This window comes from Alligator mississippiensis, chromosome 5 (genome assembly GCF_030867095.1).
Source record: "Alligator mississippiensis isolate rAllMis1 chromosome 5, rAllMis1, whole genome shotgun sequence".
Classification (NCBI taxonomy): Eukaryota; Metazoa; Chordata; order Crocodylia; family Alligatoridae; genus Alligator; species Alligator mississippiensis.
Window position 1 is genome coordinate 138,804,823 of NC_081828.1, and position 24,113 is coordinate 138,828,935.

The 24,113-nt window shown below is 40.4% G+C and overlaps 1 protein-coding gene across 2 annotated transcripts in view; it reads left to right on the plus strand.

Annotated features, from left to right (window-relative positions):
* CPNE4 (copine 4) overlaps positions 1-24,113 on the plus strand; it is a 356,741-nt gene that overhangs the window by 208,923 nt on the left and 123,705 nt on the right. For both annotated transcript variants that reach the window (XM_014602596.3, XM_059728790.1), the window contains 3 exons: positions 3,857-3,931; positions 13,734-13,817; positions 15,417-15,506. In XM_014602596.3, the coding sequence (XP_014458082.1) occupies positions 3,857-3,931; positions 13,734-13,817; positions 15,417-15,506 (249 nt within the window). The remainder of the gene's footprint in view (positions 1-3,856; positions 3,932-13,733; positions 13,818-15,416; positions 15,507-24,113) is intronic.

Genomic DNA, 24,113 nt, shown 5'->3' on the forward strand with positions numbered 1-24,113 from the left:
TTTTTTTGCTCTCTTCCAAAGCATCAGAGATTGGACAAAGCTGCAGACGAGATGACAGACAGGGTGGACCTGTTCTGTGATATTGTAGAGTTGTCTTACTTAGGCGACTGGTTGATGTGCTTAGCTTACATCCTCAGGGCCAAACGGCACAAGATTTTAGGCCAGGAAAGGATTTTTTCCAAAGGTCGGATCAGATTGGGTCCACTCTCGGCAGCATGGGACATACCTTGCCTGCTGGGTTATCTTAGCATCTCTCACATAATTAGGTCCCTGACAAAGGACATAGTTACTGGTGCTACCTTGGTCTCTCAAATTTCCTGCATAACACATGCAGTAATTTAGTCTTGATGACCTTAGTTTAGTTTAGTTTCAACAACCAAAATACTTTAATTGAACTAAAGTCATTGGGCCTAATATTTTTATTTAATTATGCATTTATTTATTTGTTTGTTTGTTATGGGTTTCCAAGGCAAAATTCCATGGCCTGTGATATACTGGAGGTAAGGCTGAATGACTGAATGGTTCCTTCTGCCCTGCACCTCTATGAAATCTACAAAGCCTGGGCCAAACTTTACATATCCTGGCTCTTAGCCAAAGTTATTACAAAACAGATGGACTTTACTCACACTGGGAACAGCTGAACTCAGACAGAAATAATATGAAAAGCTTGCTGCTTCAACAGAGAAAACACAAATAAATATTACTAATCTGTTTTGGTCCCAGGGTACATACCAAGCATCTGTGATATACTGAATTTACCAAAGTTAATTTCATGACTCTTCATAAATACTGTTAAGTTATGTATCCTTTATTGAACTGGTAAGTTTCACTTACCAGAGAAGTTTGCTATTATCATTATTATACCACTATCTCTAGCATATCTAATCAATACATTATTATTTTTTTACTGTGAAATAAAATAATCACTTTTTAACAACTGTTGTTAAAGGTCTGTCATCACTTTTAGTTAGAGGATTGGAACTTAGTTATAAAATATTACTGAAACCTAAATCTTGGTGTACAAATCCCAGGTATATTAATGAAGATGTATCCTACATGATCCTTCTAGCCAGTAGATTACCTGGAAGAAATATTTGGGCTAAATACAGACATTCAGAAAGCCTCTGACAGATGTGCTATAACTGTTGCACTTTACTTAAAGTGCTATAAGTTAGAGCAGAAATAAACTGAACAGACATTTGCTGTTTGGTGGGGGAATTTGATGCCTGTCTGGACTGGTCTATGCCAGCAGGCCGGGGGCACTCCTGCATGCCTCCCAGGAAGCTGCCAGAGCCAGCCCCACCCCCCTAGCCTGGGACTTCCCACACTGTTTTTTGCTGGGCCAGGATGGAAAGGAACCCTGCCTGCCATGCAGACCCAGCCTGGCCTCCCCCGCGAAACCCTAGCCAGCAAGCTGAGGGGAAGGGGCTTTTATGGCAGGGGGCCTCCCTTCCTGCCTGGCCCCAGTTCTTGGTGTGGCAAAAAGCCAGCTGGGCACCCCCACACTGCAGCTCATGGATGCAGCTGTTAAAAGGCTGGGGCAAAGGTGGGGTGGGGTGGGGAGTGAACCCCTCTGCCATGCAAACCTAGCTCAGGTCTAGCCCCCCCCCCCAGACCCCATACAGAAAGCTGTGGGGGGCCTCCCTTTTCCTCCACCCCCAGCCTCGTGACACCTACAGCCAGGAGCTGTATCATACAGCTGCCTTGCTGGTTTTTACCATGTTGGGAACTGGGACTTAGGGGGGAAACAAAGCCTCTCTGCCATGCAGACCCTGTCCTGCCGTCCCCAAGACCTGAGCTCACAAACTTGGGGGGGAGCAGGGTGGAATCCACACGTCAGAGAAGCTGTGTTTCCCCGCCTCACCGCATGGCTGAGCAGGGTGGAGACAAGCCTTTTCTGTCTTCCCTTTGTGACAGCCTGGGGGCAGGGCTACGCTGCTGCTTGCTCAGAGCAGATGGGTGCCAGCCCAGACTAGTAAGCCACCCAGTGAGGGCTCCTGGGATGACAGCAGAACGCAACCTGCATTCAAGCACAATAGATGTAGTACAGGCATTCAAAAAAGTGTTCTAACCTAAAGCACTTTAGTCTCATACTGCATCCATCAAGGGTTAAATTAGAGCAGGATCTGCCATTTTAAAGTGCTTTGAGTGCTGTGAATATCTGTTCTGTTATAGCTTTGAATTGCTTTCTGTGCACTTAGTGCATGTTAAGTGTACCTACCCTCAGCTGTAGCTACCCTCAGTTTCAGCTACTCATGTCTGACTTGCGCACAGTAAATATTTGTGCATACACATTTGATAGTGTTTTTCTACACATTTAAGGGGTTGTGCATATATAACACTTTTTAACTACTTTGTTTGAACAAAGGCCATTTTTATACAGGCACAAGTCATCCTTCATTTTTTAAAATGTTGGCTCTCTAAGACTTCCAGCAGATGCTGTTGAACCAGTTTATTGAGGCTGACAACTCCTAGGAAAGGAATTATACAGCTCAGCAGTGGAAGAGTGATATTGCATTCTATTGATTCCTAGTCTGACCCAGGCAGCCCATAGCTGGTATGAAGGATGCCACTGAACTCTCGTGTATCTACCAAGAATATGAGCTCTGTAACATAGGAATGGTTTAATCCTGGGTGGGGCACAAACACGAATAGTTATAAAATATGTGGGCTCTAAAATTCAGGGGTTTGTGTTCTGGGGGAGGATTTTATGGACGGTTAGCTATTTTGAGTATTTACAGGTGTAATGTCTTAGCTCTGTTTTAAGCCTGGTGAGCAGTTAAATGTTTCATTGGCAGTGCAGTTGTGGTGGAAAGACAGAGTGGGGCTACTGACTAAGGGTATGTATAGATGTTCACGGTTCTTGATCTAAACTCACACAGCTTACTTAAAGCCATATAATCATAGTTTAGGTCTGACTTGTGCACAGGTTTGCCGGTGCCAGCAACATGAACCAGGTTGGGGTGAGTGGGATCAGGGTGGGGTTGGCAGGTTTGGGGGGCTGGTGCGTCTTTTGGGGGTATCTGCAAGGGGTTGTCTTTCTGGGCATGAGGGGCTAAAAATATCCCAGTCAGGGGTAGGAGGAGTGTAGTCCCAGGGCTGGGTTTTCACAGCCCCAGGGCTACGCTCCAGTGTGTGCAGACATTCATTAGATCAGACCAGTCATTTTTTGTCTGATGAAACTCCCTGAACATCTGTACAAATGAGCACTTAAATCACCCTAACCTAACCGTACTTACGTTGATCTAAGTGTAACATCTGTGCATACCCATAGTTATACCAATAAAAGTGCTAGAATAGATATGATTATATTTATAGAAACTCGCTTTTACCAGCAAGTTTTGGTAAAACTTACACTGGTACAGCATATGTACGTGATTCCAGTATTATGAACTTTTATAGTGATATAAATTATGTACATGCTAATTGGTTTTGCCAGTTTAGCTATAGTAGCAAAAGTCTCTTTATATAGACACGACCAGAATTTCAAGGTAGTTAATCACGTTATTTTATTTCTTCCAGTTTATTATGGGAAATTGCGTATAAATATGTTATCTTAAAATCTTTAAAAATAGCAGCATGATGTTTTCTAAGTTTAGATCCAAACCACTCTTGTATTTATTTCCCCCCCTTAGAAATAATTAATTTGTGTGAAAATGTCTTTCTACTCAGTTTGAGGCAAAATGAGGAAAATTACCTATTTTGATATGTATGCCAGCTAGGTTGCCAATTTCTTGGCAAGTGACTGTCATTCTCCTCCTGACATGGTTCTTAGAGTACTCTTCAATAAATGGCATCCTTCCTCATTTTTTTCTGTTGTTATATATGCAGAACTCAAATGTAACTTTCCATTTAGGTGATTGCTGAGGAATTATCTGGCAATGATGACTATGTTGAACTTTCATTCAGTGCACGGAAATTAGATGACAAGGTAAGCTGTTTGATATTAACCTTATTGAAAGAAATAAGAATGCCTGCAAATATAATTTAATAAGATTTCTTTCCTTGCAGCTATTTTTTTTGCCTGACGTTATTAAACACATCAGAGATTTCAGATCAATGTTCACAATGAGGCTTTCCTCAAGTTGCAAAGTAATTAAAAAAACTCAAGGGAATGTAATTAAAACCAAGACAATTTAATTATGCAGAGACCTCATTTATTTAAAATGCCACAGATCAGAAGTGCTTAGATAAATGAGCTTTTTACAAGTAGTCAAAGATGTAATATTCAAACTAAGTATCTGAAAATAAAGCTGGAAAATTTCATATCATTTTATGCATCATACATGTTTTGTTCAGCAAATTATCTGATGTTTGAGAAACGGTTGCTTTAATATTTCCAAAAACTTTCTTTTTTTTAAATAGATATCTAAGTATGGACTAAAACCCATCTCTTCATTGTGGAGGGCACCTTTATCTTCCAATGTTAACATTGTTATTAATAATACTTAAATAATATGTTACTTCTATATAGCAACATTCACCCAAAGGACTTGGAACACTTTCCAAGAGTGGTATACCTTCAAATATCTAATTATCTAATATAATTGAAGGTATTTAATTATTTCAAGTAATACAGAAGATATCATTGTAATTAATGGATGCCAGGTGGCCATGACCTTCCTAGTATAACAGGGATTTTCAGATAATTGAAGATCAGATAATTGCCGTTGCACTAAGTTTAATACTTCCAACACTAGAATATACACCTGCTTGGGTGCAGATCAGGAACATACATTTACATTACAGAACAGTTTGACAGAAAATGCTGGGATTGCTGCAAATGTTTATGTGCACGTGTAATTTTCTCAAGTAAGTTACACAGTCAAATCAGAATAGAGTTGCCTAGATGCAAAGTGCTTTCAGGTTTGTAAATTAAGAGGAGAAGAACAATCCATACAGCTGAAATCGCCAAGAAAATTGGATAGCCAGGATATAATTAACACAATTGGAATTTTATTAGGACACAAACGCTAATAATATCCCTGCGTTTAGAATCCTTAATGACTATAAATTATCAGGACCTTCACTTGTGTCCCATCTAAAAGAATTGTCCTCTCCCTGAGAGTTTCTGGCTTCTCAGCACTTTTAAAAATTAGATCATTTCTTTAGGTGCCCCAAAGTGGATTTAAGACCATAACTTTAGGTTCTTATTTTTAACCAAGTTGGCAGGTTCAATCCCTGATTCAACTAGATGATCTCTTGAGGTCCCTTCCAGCCTTACTAATCTATGAATCTGTGAAAACCATGCTTTAAAAATGCCATGTTCATTTAGCTGTAGGTCTTACTGTTATGTAGACAAAAGGAGTGGGGGGGGGAGAGAATACAAGGTGTTTTATCCAAGCATTTCCTGCTACAAGTATGCCATAGAGACTAGTAAAGACAACTTCATAATGAAGACAATGTTTATGGCTCATATGAGTCCAGTTAAATTATTTTATTTAAGGTGATTTTCAGTGCTGTATTTATATATGCCTCTTGGAAGCTTTAGGACGTGTCTACGCCACAAACTTAACCTTTCTGACAGCAGTGCTGTCAACCTGTGCTCAGCACTTTGCTTCTAGTTTAAAAGGCAGCTCATGTGGAACAATGCAGAGTGCTTAAGGGGATGCTTCCTGACACAGTAGTATGCTTGCAGTGTAGAGAAAAAGACTCTTAAGCACAGGTCACCTGTTTATGAGCAAGGTATAAATAATACAGGGTCCTTATGAGTCATACAAGAACATTGTGGCAGATGCCCTTTTCATGATCTGTCTGAATTACTGGATCTCTTAATCTCCTTTGGTTGAATTATCTATTGGAACAAGCACAGGACTGAGAGTCAAAAACTTAAATGAGCCAGTGATTCATTGGTTACCAGAGATTGGTATAAATTCATGCAGGTCCACTGAAATCAATAAAGCTATGTCAAGTTTGCACTGCCTAAGGATGTAGCCCTAAGTTGAACCTTAGGGCTAAGTACAGACAGTCAAAAAGCCTGAGGCTGAATTGGTTCAGTCTTTGCAGGTTAATCTAAACTGCAAAGCTTGAACCAATAAGCAAATGAATGGACATTCACTTTTGATTCAGGAAATGCAGCTATGTTAGGAGCTGGGGGCCACTAGAGCATGACTCTCTGGCATGTAGTCAGCAGGGGCTGTGTGTTTTCTTCCTCTTACTGCTGCCTCAAGGTCTCTGGGATTAGCAGTCCAGATGCACAGTAGCAGGACTTTGCAGGGTTGCTTATCAGTTCCTCTTCCTGCTTCCAGGTGCCTCTGGGATTTGTAGTTCACAGTCACAGCCAGCACTAAGTAAATAGGGCAGGACAGCTCCGTACTTGGGGGAAGGGAAGTTTAACAACCCCCCCCAGATTCCAGCAGGGGTTTGCCTGGGAGACGAGGGGCCAGTGAGCCGGCCAGTGAGCCAGCCCTCGCTGCTTCAGCAAGGGAGCAGAAGGGCAGGGCCAGCCCTGCTCTCTGGAACAGACAGCACAGCCCAGCCCAGGGCTGCAAAATGCTGAGATGATGGGGGTCTGTGATTTAACTTGAACCAGGAAGGGGTCTGGGTCAGAAGTTTCATAAACCGGTTTGACCCAAATCAGTTAAGTCTGATACTACACTCAACCAAGTTTATCTTAAACCAGTTTCAGCCATTTTCAAACTGGTTTATGTGCACTGAATTTATATTCCGTTACAGGTTTAAACCAGTTTCTGATCACTTAAACTGGTTTATGTGTAACTTCTGTCCATAGCCTAGGAGAGGGCTGCCCATTACAATGAAGTTCTGTGTAGATAAAACCCAGTTAGCTCTGAATGAGCTACCTTGGGTACTGGAAGCAGGGAAATATACCATGCTTTTCAGCAATGCTACTTAATCTGGGGAGAATGCTGTCTTGACTGGATTAAGTAGCATTGCTGAAAAGCAGGGTATATTTCCCCAGACAGATTGCCATGCTTATGTGGCTATACTGCTTCTTTTCTTTTAGCATATATTACACTATTAATAAGGCAGGAATTTGCTGCTTAATGGGGCTGATGGTGTTAGAAAGTCTTATTTGCTAGGCTGCTTAGCTCACTTAATTAGAACCATCATTAGGTGTTACAGGCTTTATATAACCCAGATGATTTAGCCGGTAGTCTATAATGATTCCATCCTAGCCACAGGAGACTATTATATAAATATATAATTATAGATATAATTTATTTGCTAGTTCATGATGGTTTACCCCATTGCTATTCAGAGATGTAAAAATTCATAGATCAATGGCAAGATAGACAACCATCATAGAATCATAGGAAAGTTGGGCCAGAAGGGACATCAGGATGTTATCTAGTCCAATCCATTGCTTGGAGCAGGATTATCTCTATCTAAACCATCCTAGACAAGTGTTTGTGTAACTGGCACTTAAAAACTTCCAGTGATAGAAAATCCAAGCCTCTCTAGGTCATCTGTTCTGGTGAAGAACCACCCTTTTAATTATACAGTTCTTCTTAATATCCAATCTAAATCTCTCTTCCTGTAGTTTAAGACCATTACTTCTTGTCCTGTCCCCTGTGGACTCTGAGAGCAATTGATCTCTACCATCTTTATAGACAACCCATTATATATATTTAAGGCCTTCAAGTCCTGTTTAAAATCCTCAGAAATTGATACCCCGAAATCTACAAGAAACCAGTTACCACAATAGGCCATGTCCTTCCATACATTTCTGGCCACAGACAGCTTTCTCAACCATGTGCCAAACTGCAGCTGTAAATGCTTACCAGGAAAATTGCTGAGAGAAAAATGAGGCAACTCAGGACAACTTAGGCACTTCCGAGGTTTTGCCACTACTGTGCTGTGGGGGTGTTTTGGATTACAGTTTTGGCCTTGGGCATCTAACACTCGTCTAAGTTCTGTCGCCTAAGTTCTGTTTATGACCCCAACGTTTTTTATATTTTTACATTTAGCTCTAGTTTTTACAGTGCTTAGTACTGTAACACCTAAGTCCCTTTTGGTATTTGCCCTTAGTTCCCTTTTAAAATATCAGCCTTTGTTGAAAAGACAAAAGATCAAAAAATAAAATTAAGAACAACCTGCCTTAACTATAAGTGACATTCCCATTTGAATGATCAGCAAATGTAACAAAAAAAGAATGAAGGAAAAAAAAAAGGTAGAAAAAAAATTGACATAATTATAACAGAAAAACAAAATGTTAACAGCATATTTCTGGAAGATAATAAAAGTGAGTTTGTTGCTAGTTTAATAAGCAGCAAGGGTTTTTCATAAAGCTTCAGTGGAGATTGAGGACAAAAGAATAAGTGAAGCAAACTCAATTTCTTTTTTAGAGGGATGGCTGTAGCATCTCATGCAAAACTATAAGGCACTGGCATATGTCAGAATTTGCCCTCATTGGGTAAGGGTGAACAGAAAAAAAAGATAGCATTTTTGTAGAAATATATGTTTGGAAGCCACAGTAACATATCTGTGTTTTATTGAAGCCCACTTAGTTCAGATGGCTCATCTTTGTTTCAAGAGATCCACTGAGAACTCTTCACAGTAAAACAATAACTTCCCGAATGGTTACATTGAATTAGTAGTTATGTCACAATTACTGTAACAAGCAGTTACATTTATTGAATGCTGTAATAAATGTTGCAGGGTGTAGGTTGTAGCCGTGTTGGTCTAAGGACATAGGCAGACAAGGTTCCTTGGGTGAATTTGATATCTTTTATTAGACCAACCCAAATAGTTGGAGAATAGTTATTAAGTAAACTTTCGAGTTCAAAAACCCTTCGTCAGGCTAAGGACTCTGCAGCAGTTGCTGCGTGCTCTTCCTGGATGGAATGAAAAGCAAACAAGCCAGGGGCTGGGCTGGGCTGGGCTGGGCTGGGGAGTCAGTTGCCAGGCAGATTGTAATTATCAAAAATCCAATGTCTATGTTTAGTCCGTGATCTCTAGTATCCAGCAGGTTGATGAAATGGAGCTCATAGGCTCGTCTCTGGGAAGTGTTTTGTAGGTTTCCTTTGAGGATCAGGACTGAGAGATTGGAGAGAGAGTGGTTTTCTTGTGAGAAATGTGCCCCTCACCGGTAATTGGGTATTCCTGTCTTTGATAGATATCCAGTATGCGTTCATTCTGGTGCGCAGTTGTTGTTTGGTCCCTCCTACATATTTTCCATCAGGGCATTTGGTGCATTGGATGAGGTGTATTGCATTTCTGGAGGTGCAGCTGTAAGATCCTGGGATGCTGATGGCTCTGTTGTGGGGTGTAGTAATAGTGGGGGTGGTGGAGATGTATTGGCAGGTTTTGCATTTCTTGTCCTGGCACAGTCTGGATCCTTTTGGTGTGTTCTGGGCTTGAGGAAGTTTGCTTCTGGTGATGAGGTTGGCGAGGTTCGGTGCTTGTTTGAAGGCTAGGATGGGTGGCTCTGGGAAGATCTTTTTAAGAATAGGGTCTCTGTCTAGTATGTGTTGCAATTTTTTGAGGATTTTCTGTATAGGTTCAAGGGAGGGGTGATATGTCATAACCAGCGGTGTGCGATTTGTGGGAGGTTTTCTTCTGTACTGTAGCAGTTCTTCACGTGGTATCCGGGTGGCTTTCAAACGTGCGATCTATCTCTCTGGATGAGTGTCCTTGCTGGGTGAAAGCCTTTTTAAGATTGGTGAGGTGGCGATCCCGGGTGTTCTCTTCAGTACAAATGCGGTGGTATCTGAGGGCTTGGCTGTATATCACAGCTTTTTTGGTGTGCTTAGGGTGATTGCTGGTTCTGTGCAGATATGTATGTTGGTCTGTGGGTTTCTTGTATACTGTGGTCTGTATTTTACCTTTCTGGATACTGATCATTGTGTCTAAAAAGGAGATGTTGGTGCTGGAGTATTCTAAAGAAAGTCGGATGGAGGGATGGTGATTGTTGAATTTCTGATGGAACTCAATCAGAGATTGTAGGTTTTCAGTCCAAATGATGAAGATGTCATCGACGTATCTTAAGTATAGCAAGGGTTTGATGGTGCAGTTCTTGAGGAAGTCTTCTTCCAGGTGGCTCGTAAAAAGGTTGGCATACTATGGGGCCATTTTAGTGCCCATAGCTGTTCCCATCATCTGGAGGAAGCGTTGATTATTAAAAGTGAAATTGTTGTGTGAGAGGATGAAGTGTATAAGGTCAGTAATATCTTTGGGCCTGTATTCTGAGTTGTAATCTTGTTCCTGTAGATATGTAAGGCAGGTTTGGATTCCATCCTGGTGTGGGATGTTGGTATATAGGCTGGTAACGTCCATGGTGGCTAGGAGTGTGTTGCTGGGAAGGTGGTCTATGTTTTTAAGTTTCCGTAGAAAGTCTGTAGTGTCTTGTACAAAACTTGCTCTGTGGGTGACAAGCGGTTTTAGGATTGATTCAACAAAACCTGATATTTCCTCAGTTAGGGTCCCATGGTTGGATATGATAGGTCTGCCAGGGTTCCCTTGTTTGTGGATTTTAGGGAGCATGTATAAAGTCCCTGGGTTAGGTAGCGGGGCGATCAAGGTCTGTAGTTTTTCTTGTAGTCTTGATGGAAATGATTTGATGGTATTGTTGAGTTCTTTGGTGAAAAGGGGAGTAGGATCTTCTTGTAGTTCTTTGTAGTAGGTGGTGTCAGAGAGCTGTCACTTGGCTTCCTTTATGTAATCCTCCTGGTTTAGGATGACTATGGCTCCTCCTTTATCTGCTGGTTTTATTACTATTTTGTGGTTATATCTTAGAGATTCTATGGCCTTTTTCTCTGGTAGAGAGAGGTTATTGTGGTGGCGTGTTGCTGATTATTTCATTGTTCATTCTTTCCCTGAAGCAGTCAATGTAGTGGTCAAGGTTAGGGTTTCGTCCACTGTGAGGTGTCCAATCTGATTTTTTTTGGGCTTTTTGGCATTGATCCTTTCCTGAATATTGTGAGAGGATGAGTTGTGAGCAGTCAGACAAACTGTCATTTTCTTGTTTTGAGGAGGATGTTTATGGTGCCTCGAGAAAGATTCACAAACTGTGATGCTTGTGAAATATGAAGCGATTGTTTTCACTGGGTGTGTCTACACAAGACTCTAATTGCACAGTAGTCAAATAACACTGTGCAGTAGCACATCACAGCACCAACAGTGCTAATACGCTACTGTGTAGTATTATTAGGCCACTGCACGGTAGCATCATTTAAAAGGCATTTGCTCACGATATTATGCGGTAACTCCAGTTACTGTGCATTTATTTAGTAATTGCCTTTATTTAGTACTTGATTATACAAGTACTAAATAAATGTGCAGTAACCACTGTGCAGTACTGTCTCATGTAGATGCACCCACCGTGAAATTATTTTGCTATTGTTTCAGGAATAAGTTTGAATTTTCAAGTGACTAGTAGTTTTTGGATGTCTAACTTCAGAAACCTCAAAGGGGCCTGACTTTCAAAAAGTGCCAGAAGTCCGCACTCTGAAAATATTGACCACACAAGATATTTCAAGCTAGGTAGAAGCACTCACTAGTTAATGTGCTAGTACCTGTGAACCATAACTTCTCTGCATGCTGAGAGAATATTATACCACTGTCAAACACATTTAATGAATCATTTAAAACACTATTAAAATATTAAGACATTAAACCTTTATTCCACTATATGTCTTCCAGAAGGAGGACTGCTAAATTGTTATTGTGAAATGCGATCAAGTTGAACATGCTGTTAGATATACTGAAACAACTGAAATGCGTTGTAAACATTAATAGCTATGAAACAAGCTTATGCTAGCAGATATGTGTCTGTTCAGCATATAATTTTTCTGAGTTGTTACTAAGCAACTTTAATGTTGAATGATGTTTACTTCATAACTTCTGAAAGAATTGGACTTTTTTTGCACACATAAGGGCATAAGGACACACATACAAGTCAATATTCAGTAGTCCTTCCTTTCCTGCAGTTTTGTTATTGTTTTCCTGTTGATGCCTTCTTTTTTATAATCTTTCATTGTTTTTATTTTTATCAGAGATTCATACAAACCTGGCTGGTTTCATGCTTTAAGACAGTAGATTATGAACAGAATCCAGACAGTGCTCCTGTTTTTTAAGGGTTACAATGCAAGCCCATTTGGGCTTAAACCCACCACCCAGAGTGAGAACCTTCCAATTTTCAGTTTAATTTTTCAGGATTATATAGTAAGGATATGACACACTCAAGCTTTGCACAACTTGTGTGATATAAATATATCATTTCTTTACTAGCACAAGATCGTTTAGAAAACAACAAACTTCCCAATTGCAATGTCCCTTCCTCTAGCTCAGAGGTACTCAACCCCTGGCCTGAGCGCCAAATCCAGCCCATGGTCAGGAAAATCCGTGTTGGGGAAGCAGTGGCATTAATAATGTCACAATCCCCCACTTGCAAATTTCCAGCCCTATCCCCCTGTGGAGCCAGGTTGGGGCTGGGTCATGCCCTCCCCACTCCATGTGGCCATGCCCCCTTCCCCTGTGCAGCCAGATTGGGCCACACTATGCCTGCTCCATGCACCGGATTGGGCTCCATTAGCTGGATCTGGCCCCAGACATAGTGGGCACTGACCATGTGACTTGTGGGGCAAAAAGGTTGAGCATAACCACTGTTGCTCATCCAGTGCTTGGAGGTTTCCTGTATTCATCAGCCTCATAAGGCTACTGCTGTAGTGCCTATCATCTTGGTAGTGGTTTGAGACTTCTCCCAAACTTCTCAGTCCATAAGAAATTCTCCTTTCCCACAATCCTCTCCAAAGTTAACACCCCTCCTTCTTAAAACTGGGCATTTTATTTAACCTTGATAACATTCCACTACTCCAAATTCCACCCCCATGCAGACAAACCTGGCTTGTCTAGACCTTAGCTAAACCTGGGTCCCTGGCTATTTCCCAAATTTAACAACTTATTATTGTTGCTGACAGAGTGATGAGATGGAGGTTTTGCAAGACAACATAAATATACACTGGGAGGCATTCAATTTATATACTAACATCTATATAATAATTTCATAATTTCAATCAGAAATTGTAAATCATACTTCAAACTGAAGCACTTCAAAGATATTCCTCTTTTTGAGTTGTGAATGTCTGCATCCTGACTGTTTGCAGTCTTTCAAAAGCGCTTGCAGTTCTTCAAACAGGATGTCTGTCCCACAGCCCTTGATGTAATGCCCCCAAAATCTGGTTCAAAGTTCCCAGTAAAATAAAACTGATAATAAAAGAGTAATCCATTTTTTTAGGACCAGAGTAAATTAGCTTGGTTGTCTGCCACATGCAGAATGCAGGTATGCAAGTTGGGGGATGGGGAGGAGTGGGAGTTATCAGAAAAAGCGAAAGAGTAAACAGTACCCACTGCCATTATTACACAGGTTCTCAAACATTTTTGAACCATGTACACTTTATTAAGTTTGTCATGCTGTTGTTTGCCCTTTGTTATCCTTCTGGCAACCAAAGAGAGTTGTTTGGGGGTTTTTATTTTATTCCATTTATATTTAATCTTTCCTTTTTTTTCTTTTTTTTTTTTCCTTTCCCACTTTTTATTTTCTTTACCCTCTAGAAGTCCACTGTGCATCCACAAGGTACCCCAATTTGAGAAATACAGCAATAGTCCAATTGAAACCAACAGAAACATTTTGAGAATCTTTGTGAAATGAATATTGCTTATGAATTGGGAGAGCCTTACAAATTCAGAATTAGCATTTCATTAGCAGGGAAGCAGAGGTATGATATGGATAATATCTAATGAATCTCCACAGTAATTACTCTGTATATTTTTAGGATTTTTTCAGTAAATCTGATCCATTTCTGGAGATTTTCCGGATGAATGATGATGCAACCCAACAGCTTGTTCATAGAACTGAGGTAAGAAATGAGCTGTTGTCACTTTCCAGGGTCGTAGCTGGGGTATAAAAAGAAATAGTTTATGATGCAGATCTTCATAGGTGTTTAGACGCCTTCTAGTGATAGGCGCCTAATTGCCTCCAAGGATCTGCGTCTATATTTCTACATTTCAAAGGACTGTAACATGTGGCCACATTTGAATACTTCTCTCCCTCCTGGTGTATACTAATTTAAGTATTGATTACAGTACCAAGAGGGGAATTCGTTATGTCATTTGAAATGCAGCATTAACTCAACTAACAGTTCCTAATTCCATTTGATGGTCAATGTATTAAAAAGGTGCTGCTGCACTCAGACAAGCTGTATGCAATGCCATATTATTTCACAGCTCCATTGAGCCCCCATGAGCTCTTTTGTGCCTGTTCTTCGTCCCCATTTGGTGGTGGTCATGAGGTTTTGTACATTTTTTCATTTGTAATCTGCCTGCTTTATTTGGTTCCCATCATGTTCCAAAGTTACATGGGTCCTATGGTCCTAGCAACCAGTGTACATGAAGCTGCAGGTGACAGGCTAGAGTGGCAGCTGCTGAGAGTCTTTGAGCGGGTGTGTATTTTGCTTCTTGCTATTTATTTGATTACAAAAGGTTGCTCTCTTCTATTTAGGCAGACAAAAACATGCACTTCTAGCTAAAAGTTCATATCTGTATACTCTCAATGGCAGTTTAATGCTGTATATTTTCATAACATTTTCAGTATGTGGCAGCAGTTCTTTTATTAGCACCATTTAAAATGTAGTTAATAAATTGGTCTAAAGGACTAAGCCTACATAAAAATCCAGACATCCTTGAGGATAGCAGTGATACTGCATTCATCTGAATTAGTCAGATTTCTGCTGAGTTGTAGAAATTACCAGCTTCCTCAATATATTTTATTCTGAGATCCTGAACAGCTCAGTGATGTACACTAGTTTTTGAATAAGGTTTTCTCTTCCCTAGATATGTCTCTAGGGACATAGCCCAATAGCAGTTGGAGGACACTTAACAGGAATATGTTATGCAAATCATTTTCTTTCTTTACACAGAACTGCAAAAGACCTTACTACAATCAGCTAGTCACCCAAAACTAAATCCTGTCCCACTTATTTGCACCTGTTGGGGTCACCAGTGGCCACAGAGTGTACTTTGTATTAGTCAAAGGGCACTTGTTTTAAACTTCAAATGGCTTTAAGGGTGTTAATGTTTTTAGTTTTTAGTTAGCTCAAGATGATGTTGCTTTTTATGGACCTGATCCAAAATCTGTTGAAGTCAGTTGGATAACTCCCAGGGACTTAACCAGCCTGAGGACAAGGCCTCAGTTTCCATATATGTTATCACAGACTACTGTCAAAGGGTAACAGTAGGTATACAAAATATTTCATTAAGTAGAATTGCCTTTGCTTGTCTAATGGATTGCTGAAAAATGTTACCAGTGTTTAATATGCTGGATTAAAGATTTAGCCACTAGAGGCATTTTTCTCTTTCTGATTAATCTCCTTTATTAAAAGTCATGGCTATTGTTTTAGCATTTTATTTTAAAATGTGCAAATGTCAAAGCATTTTCTTTTCTCTCTTTTCATTTTCAGGTTGTGATGAATAACTTAAATCCAGCCTGGAAATCTTTTAAAGTGTCTGTAAATTCTCTGTGCAGTGGAGATCAGGATCGCAGACTAAAGGTCAGAGGCCTGTCTATACTTCTGAACAGTTTTATATTATTGAACAATTTCATCTTCCAGTTTTAAGTGAAAGATCACAGCTTTGCAATGTCCTCTCATTTGACACAAACACAGCTGGATTATGTTACTCAAATTAAAGGTACACTGCAGTGGTATTTCAAGTTGTTTTTCCAGTCATAGCACCTGATATTCTGAGGTCTCTGAGAATAATCTTACTTAAATCAATAGAATTAAAATGCTTCATGTAGGTTGCATTTTTTATAAATATCATTTGTAGATTAAATATCTGTGAATTAATTCATTAAAACATGATAGATGTGTTTTTTATAATGATTTTTATAAGCAACTTATTCTGTATTATACAGCAAGGTAGAGCTTCTTAAGAGAGCAAGAACTGTTCAGAAATCATCAATAGTCACTTGAATGACAATAAAAGTTAATGACCATTGCAGAGAGTTCGCACCTGAAAATCAGGTTTCTTATATAAGTATCTAAACCAAAGCTTTCTAGCATATTTAATTCTATATGCTAGAAAGCTTTGGTGTAGTTTTTCTGTCTTGGAAGAAGAAATGATGGCATGTGCATCAATACTCCTGGATCTCAGTAAATTACATAAACACCGGTTTTAACTACTATGTACTTTGAGGGTTGTCTTATATATATGTGTTATGTTTGACATCTTTAAGTGATTTGAACTGGGGCCATTGGCATGAAAATCAACCTAACAAGATCTGTTTTCTAAATCCCGGATGGTTAAAATTAGAGGCAGTGGGCTAGGGTTCAGGCAGGAAGATTAATAACTGTTTTAGCCTGAGATTCAGTACACTTGTGATGTCAAAATCAGGCCAAGAGTTTATTTTAGAGAGACGGAGAAAGGTCCATATTAGACAGTTAGAGTTGAGAGTCATCAGCATGGACATGGTAGTTTCATTTGAATTTGTGGGTAAGATTACTCTGAGATAAGATGTAGATGGCCAAAAAAATGAGGGACCAAAGACAGAGCACTGTGGGAACTCCACAAAAAGCTGAAAGGAGAAGAAGTTGAGGAGGTTTCACCAAAGGACATACTGCAAGAACAATTAGATGGGTGTAGAGAGAACCAAGAGGATATATTTATGCATCTATTGACATTAAAAAAACTGATTGGTGGGGGAGGCTGTGTATCTTTTGTATTATTTGTGTATGAAAACAAAGACACCAATCTTAAAATTTCACTATGTAAGTACTTCCTGTGTCTGCAAATCAGATATTTTAAAAAGACATGTAAATAGTAGGATTTGTATCAGCAATTCAGTACAGGTGTAAAAATACTGTGAGCATAGGCAGTGGAAGGCCAGGGCTAACGGGGCTTAGCCCCCCCCCCCCCCCCCCAAACTGATTTTGCAGCAGCTGGTGACAACGGCAGCACCACGGCACCACTGTCCTGCAGTGCCCGGCACTACTTGGCGTGCATCCAGGCCAGCGCCCCATGTGTGCTCAGCTCTGCGTGGCTCCACTACTCCAGTGCTATGCCCCGCTGCTGCAGCGCTGTGCCCAGCACCCCTGCCATGCGCTCCTCTGCTGCTGCATACAGCACTAGTGCGCACCAGCCCAACAGCCCTGCGGGAGGGAAGGGCAGGAATCAGGCAGGCAAGCCCTGCACCGCATCCCCTGCCCCCCACACCTGAAAGCAGCACCATAGAAGTATCTTTTAAATTTAAGTATTACTCAGCTCCCCAAATAATATTTTCTCCCATCAACTATGACTGTGAGGTTGAAGCTTCTTTAAAATTTAGGTCCATTAATACCTTAGATAGGTGGTTGACCACTGCTTTGTAATACTTCTAAAATTATAATTATTCCATTTGCTTTCAGTTTGGTCCAGGGATGTTTGGGAAGACCATGTGAGGGGTTTTGTTCTGTTACATGAACTTTTGTCTTGCATTGTATGTTGACTAAGCTTTCAGCCCTAAGCCTCCATACAGACTACACTGTTTATGAAGAGAATACTTTAAATCCTGTTTCATATTTTTAAAAGTATAAAGTAATATTTTCCCACTAAGCGCTGAAAACATTCTCCGTGCAATATGAAATACAAACTGTTTAACATATTTTAGCTGTTTCCATGCCAGGATAGTCAGACCATTGTATAATGTTCAGAATTATATAAGACTGGATGTCACTTTGAAAGGCATTGCTAAACAAGGACGCAGACAAGTTTAAAGGGGAGGGGGCGGATGTTCATCAATGTCAACTTGACTAAGGGAAATGGACATTCCTAGCAATAGACGCATTGTAACCATTCTTTAGACCCTCTCCCCTTTGGCTCACTGGTGATCCCAGCAGCTTGTGTAACTTACCCTGTGGGTTTCCATAGCCTGACTGGTGTACTGAATGTTTGAGTCTTCAATCTCTGCCACTGAAATCCTGTGTATTGAGATTAGCGGTTTGACTACTGTTATGAAGACCAGGGATTAATATTACAACCCTCCCCCCTGCCCCCTCCCCCCCCCCAAATAAACCAAAAACAAAACTAAAACCAATAAAACAATACAGTTTGTCCTTGACAAGCCTTGGATTCAAAACAGCTTTTGAAACTTTCTTGCTTGAAAGACATGCCATGTTTAAAAAGATAAGATGTGCGGGGTCATTAAGATTAAAGCAGCCAGCAAGTAGAGTCTCCCTTAAAAGTCTTCTACCAATTTCTTTTGCAAAGTCTGTTAATTTGGGTCCCTGTGGAGACTGTTATTTTGCTTTGTTTTATTTAGCTATGCTGCAGAGAGCGGTTATTTTTATTTCTCTCAGGATGCCTTGCAAAAACTGTATTACATTGTTATTACAATTAGTACTCCCACAGGATTTTTATGTAAGTGGCGTATTAGATTTACGAAACTACTGAGCTCATCTTCACAGGCATTCAAATCTCAGCTCATCAAACTTAAGGGATGTCATTCCCTTTGGTTTGTGTACTACTTTATATTTGTATGTACATTGCCAGGGACAACAGGCTTCTTTGAGCCAAAGCTGGCAAGTTTCCTTCCTAACATATAAGAGGCTCAGTTCATGTTAATATTTGTTTATAAGCCTCCATGAGAACATGGTTCTTTTGAGAACACTTATCCTAGAAACTATCAGGCTGATACACTGAAGATCATCTACATGGTGGAATTTTGGCACACAGATTTTGGCCTGATCATGAATGTTATCTTGTCATGAAACTTTTCACATTAAATGCAGATTTTGGGGGCTGGTATTGCATGTCAAAGGGTCTTCTGCCAGTCCCTTTTCTCTTGCATTCTGGATGCATTACAACAGATTAAGTTTCTTCTGTTCTAGAAGCCCGTTGATTACACAAGCTGAAAAGCAATTTCCTTACCATCCAGTGATGTCAGTTACAAGATTTAGTAAATAAACTGCTAGGTAGATACTGTAGAAAGATCACTGTGCTCAAAGAGTAAGGAAGACATGCTGCATAGTAGAAAAATGCTGTATGGAGAACATATATGGTGTAGAATTCACTGAGTGCTCTGAAGGGGTACAAATGCAGAAACTGGGAGAAAAAGATAGACAAGCAAAAGAACCCAGGAGAAAAAAGAAGTATGTGAAATATCCATGCAGAGACAAGGACAAACCTTCCCATTTTTCCTGGCATTTTTGCTTTTGAAACCCCTCTGCACTGCAAGACTTCATTACTATTTTGTCTGAAAAGTCATCCCTGACTATATGCAAATCTTGTATGGTTGATTCTTATTATCCAAGTGGGAGAGAGTTATTTATATTTGGTTTAAATTAGTAATATATGCTACCTCGTCTGTCTGGCTTATGCTGATATATCCTATGGCAGGGGTGGGCAAAATGCAGCCCGGGGGCTGGATGTGGCCTGCCAGGCCATTCTATCCAGCCCACAGGGCCCCCAAAAATTTAGAAAATTAATATTTATCTGCCCTGGGCTGCCTGTCATGCGGCCCTCGATGGCTTGCTAAAACTCAGTAAGCGGCCTCTGCCCAGAATAATTGCCTGCCCCTGTCCTATGGCCATTGCCTTACAATATTTGAACAGGATATTCCATAATTTGTTTTTCCTTAGAAATTAAGATTTTATTGTTATATCCATTCAAGTAATACCCAATATTGGCAATAATATCAGAATATTACTTTAATCGGAATCCCTTTTACAAGATGTGCATTGTAGTCACATTTTAGGCTATGTTTTCTATGGAATTTATGGAAATTTCCTGTTTTATGTTTTTGTGTTCTTAGTATAACCTAAATCTTTCTGATTGCTCAGAAGTAGATATAGAAAACTATGTGGATCTCTTTGGATCGCTACAAATATTCTTTTTTAAAAGGCCCAAGAAATCCACTGACCATGTGAAGCAACACGAATAATTGTTTTGATGTTCCTCTTATAACTAGAATGTTTTCTAGATCAGTAAGCTTACAGTGACCTTCAATACATGACTACAGTCCTGCTAATGTGCAAGTGTTTTATAAAATCTAATCCTTCAATAAACACTCAGAATCTCTGAAAGCAGCCAGTGGTGAACTTAACCCAGTGGAACCTATGAAGAAAGCTAAAAGTAAAGCTTAAGTGACAAGCAATAAGTAATACATTCTGACAAAACCATTAGTGCTTTTACTCTTTTGTGGCTTAGCTGTCACATAGTATTCTAACTGCTAATGCAGTAAGACATAGTGTATAGTGAACAGCAATAATATTTGTGCAGGATTTTTAAACACCAGGTGGTAAAGAGCAAAGTGAAAGCAAGTTGAAAAGGCAATTAAAAATAAATTTATGAATTTCATGCCTGTCCTGAAAAGAATATACATTTATTGTTTGTTTTGTTTTGTTTTTTAATTCCATATAAATCCAAACTCACAACAAGAATTAGAACTGCATGGTAATCTAGAATTATTTTCCTAGCAAGGGTTATAGATTATTCACCTAAATCAGGGGTAGGCAAAATACGGCCCATGGACCAGATCCACTCCATGGAAGGGCTTTGTCCAGCCCCTCGTCCCTTGGTCCCGCCCAGCCACGGCACATCCTTCCACCCCTTTGGCACACAGCAAAGCTGGGGCAGCTCCGCAACGGGACTGCCTTTCAGGGCGCAGTGCAAGCTTCGGGTGGCTCCACCAAGAACTGTTCGGCAGCAGCAAGGGAGAGGAGCCCCACGCTGAGCAACAGTTTCTGCCTGGTGCTGCTGCTGCTGCTGCTGCTGTCACTGCTGAGCCTGAACAGGTGAGCCCGGAGGAGGCACAGGGCCCAGCATATTGGGTCAGGGTTGTGCGCGCAGGTCCGTACTAGTACTGCAGGGCTGGGGCCAGTGGAAGCAGCAGCTAGAAGGAGCTGCTGCTGCCTGGGCTGCCTGGAAAGGCAATCCAGCCACAGAGCCGCCCCAGACCCGCTGTGTGCCCAGGGAGTGGCAGGGCATGCTACGGCTGGGCTGTACGAAGCAGGCGCAGGGCACGCTGGTACTGTGCACTGTTGGTGGTGGTGAGGAGGTGCTGCAGGGGGCATGGGCTCCAGGTTGTTGCGGAGCAGGAGCAGTGATTGACCAGCTCAGGGAGTGCATGTGGGGAGCTCCCATGCACACCCCACCATACCTACAAACCCTTCTGTGAAAACCCCACAACCACACCCTCCTCCAAGCACAATCACACAACCCCACACACACACCTGCATGCCTCTTGGGGGAGCCCCGCTCACCGCTACCCACACACACCCCACGACACACATGTATCCACATAAATAGCACCCTCCCCCTCCATACACCCACACATCCCCACAAACCCCCCATATCCACCCACCCACATCCACACATACCCCCACACTCACCCCCACAGCTGACATCCACACACAGCGCCCCCCACAACCCCCACACCCTTCCACACCCCCTGCAATATACAAGAATAGGACTTCATTTTGAGCGATTATGCAATCACCTCTATAAACACAGAGCAAACTCACACAAATCAAGGCAGAAATATTTTTTTAAAATATGTTATTGTGGCTCTTTGATTATTAGTATATCATTCTTTTTCACGGGTCTAAGATGACAAACCCCCTTCCCAAAAAAAGTACTTCCAGGAGAAGAGGGACTTCGGGTGGCAAAGGTCAGGACTTCCAGTCCCAAGATGGTGACCAGGGTGTGGGGCATTTGTCAGGGGGTGAGGCCTCCCTTGTGGCCCTCAACAGCTCACCAAAACTCGTTAAGCAGCCTTCCAGCCAAAATAATTGCACACCCCTGACTTAAATGTATGCTTCAGTTATACCTGATTAAGGACACAGATAATCCCAATATTCATTTCATTGACACAAATGAAGTAATTCTAGTGAAGAAATCTTAAATAGTATGTGCAAAGAGATTCAAACCAATTTTAGTTTTATTGCGAAAGTCTCAAAACTTTTCTTTTTTATTTTTTTAAATAGTAACTATTCTTTGGCATTAGATCAAGGTGTTTTCTAAGAAACTTTAAAATAACAAAGCAATTCTTGGGGAAGAGGGCAATTTTTTGCTCAGTAGTTTTTATTTAACTTCTAATTCCAATAAGATAATTTTATGAATTTTCAGGGAAATGTATTTGTGATATAAACTGTTTATTGATAATGTCAGCTAAGATTTCTCCAGACTGGTCAAAGTGAACACAATATATTTCGTACCATTAGGATTGGAATGTGGTGGTATCTACAAGTGTTTGACACTAGAAATCACGTGCAAAAGATACTTGACAGAAGTCAGTAGGACTAGTCACATATTTAAGTATCATTAATAAGAGAAAGAGTTGAAGAACTAACCCATCAGAGGATGATCTGTTTATTTTGAGGACTGTAGAGAAATGGAAGGGGAAAGCACATTGTAAAATCCGTATCTGTTGAGAGTTACCTTTGGGAGACCTTATGAAAAAGTTGTAGAACACAAGTTTATAACTGTTATAATTCCAGCGTTCTTGCATGTTTTTTCTTTCTTTTTGTATTCCCCCTTGGCTTTACTATACACCTAGAGTTACAGGAGTACTATATGACTACAAATTAGAAATGCATTTAGGCCTTTTCATGACTTCTGCTTTGATTATGGAGAATCATCCCATTTTCTGACATGGCTAATCTGTAACATGGCACTTAGTTTTTAATATGCTTGTGGCCTTTGTTTGTTAATCTCAGCAATTAATTTTGGACACAGACTTATATAATCTGGTTGAAGACTATTCAAAACATCTCATAGTTTCTAAAATGGATAGATGGATCCAGAGATTAAGATACCAACAGACTAGAAAACTGTACAAATGCTGGGGAATGAATAACTTACTGTATGTAGCTTGAAGTTTCCTGTAGTTTGAAAATTACTGTATAGTCAAGGCTCAAGTAAAACTTAGTATTAAATTCAGGTGCTTGAGCCAAAAGTTTGTTTACCACATGCCTTTTTAGTTACAGGATGCCAAGAAGGTCTTTCCTCTTCTTTGAGTTACTCCATGACATAATGGGCAGAGGCAGGTACTAGGATTTGGGAAAATGTTGATTCATCAAACCTGAAAGCTTTCCTATGAAATGAATGGTTTCAACAAAATTTTGTTGGGTCTGTGGTGATATTTCCACTTATAACCAGAGGGACAGTGAGAAGCACTCCACAACCTTCTGGTTTGGTTACCCAACTGATATGTAGGAAAAAACTAAATTCAAATCCTGCTCTGAAAAAAGCAGAAAGGTCCCCCTGCATACCTAGTCAGTGCCTTAGTCACTAAGCCATAGAGCCATTCTGATACCACATACTTCATTTTTCAAAATCAAAAAGTTCCCAAGGGACAGGAAGACCATTTCCTGCCTAAATGTACATCTGTTGACAGCCATCTGCAGCTCACTGTTTCCTGAATCACTTTTATAACATTCTCACATCCTGTATCATGTCTCAGTTGCCAAACATTCAAATATCTCCCTCATCCTTTCCTTCCTTGACTGTAGTCACAAAAAAGAAAGAAGGCTATAGGAAAAATAAAATCTGGAGTTTAATGAAGAAGCTGATTCATGATAATCCTTCTCATGCAGTGAGCCTGATAGAGTTCCCATTTTTTATTTCACTAGGAATTCATTTAACAGTTCCTGCACTTTTAGGAAATTAGTTGTAAGATTAATTAATAGTCTAGATTTGGGTTAATTGATGTTTCTAAAGTGCTTTGAAGATGAAAGGGCCATTTCAGTGGCAAGTGTCATTGTAACAAGTTGTGGTGCATGTGGCTTACACAAGGGAGAGGCTACCAAATAAATAACAGCTAAAAAGAAACTTAAATGATCTACACATCTCCTATGGCTCAGATTGCTGATAACAATGATAGCAGAGGGTGGAGAGAATAATTGGTACACATGGCTGAAGTTGACAGGAAAATAAGAGATGGGAATCTTGCCTTTTTCTCTTGGAAAAAATTGGGCCTGAGCCCAATTTTTGTCTGAAAGGAACTTTTCTTTCAGTTCTCTTCCAGAGCCCATTGTTTCAGATGCACTGGGATGAGGATGAAGAAACCTCTTTCTGTCATTGCAGATAGTGTTTGTATGTGTAACAAGTGCACAGAGGCTGCAATAACTAAACAGATATATATAACAAATATAATGCATGATGATAATGCCTTGAGATTT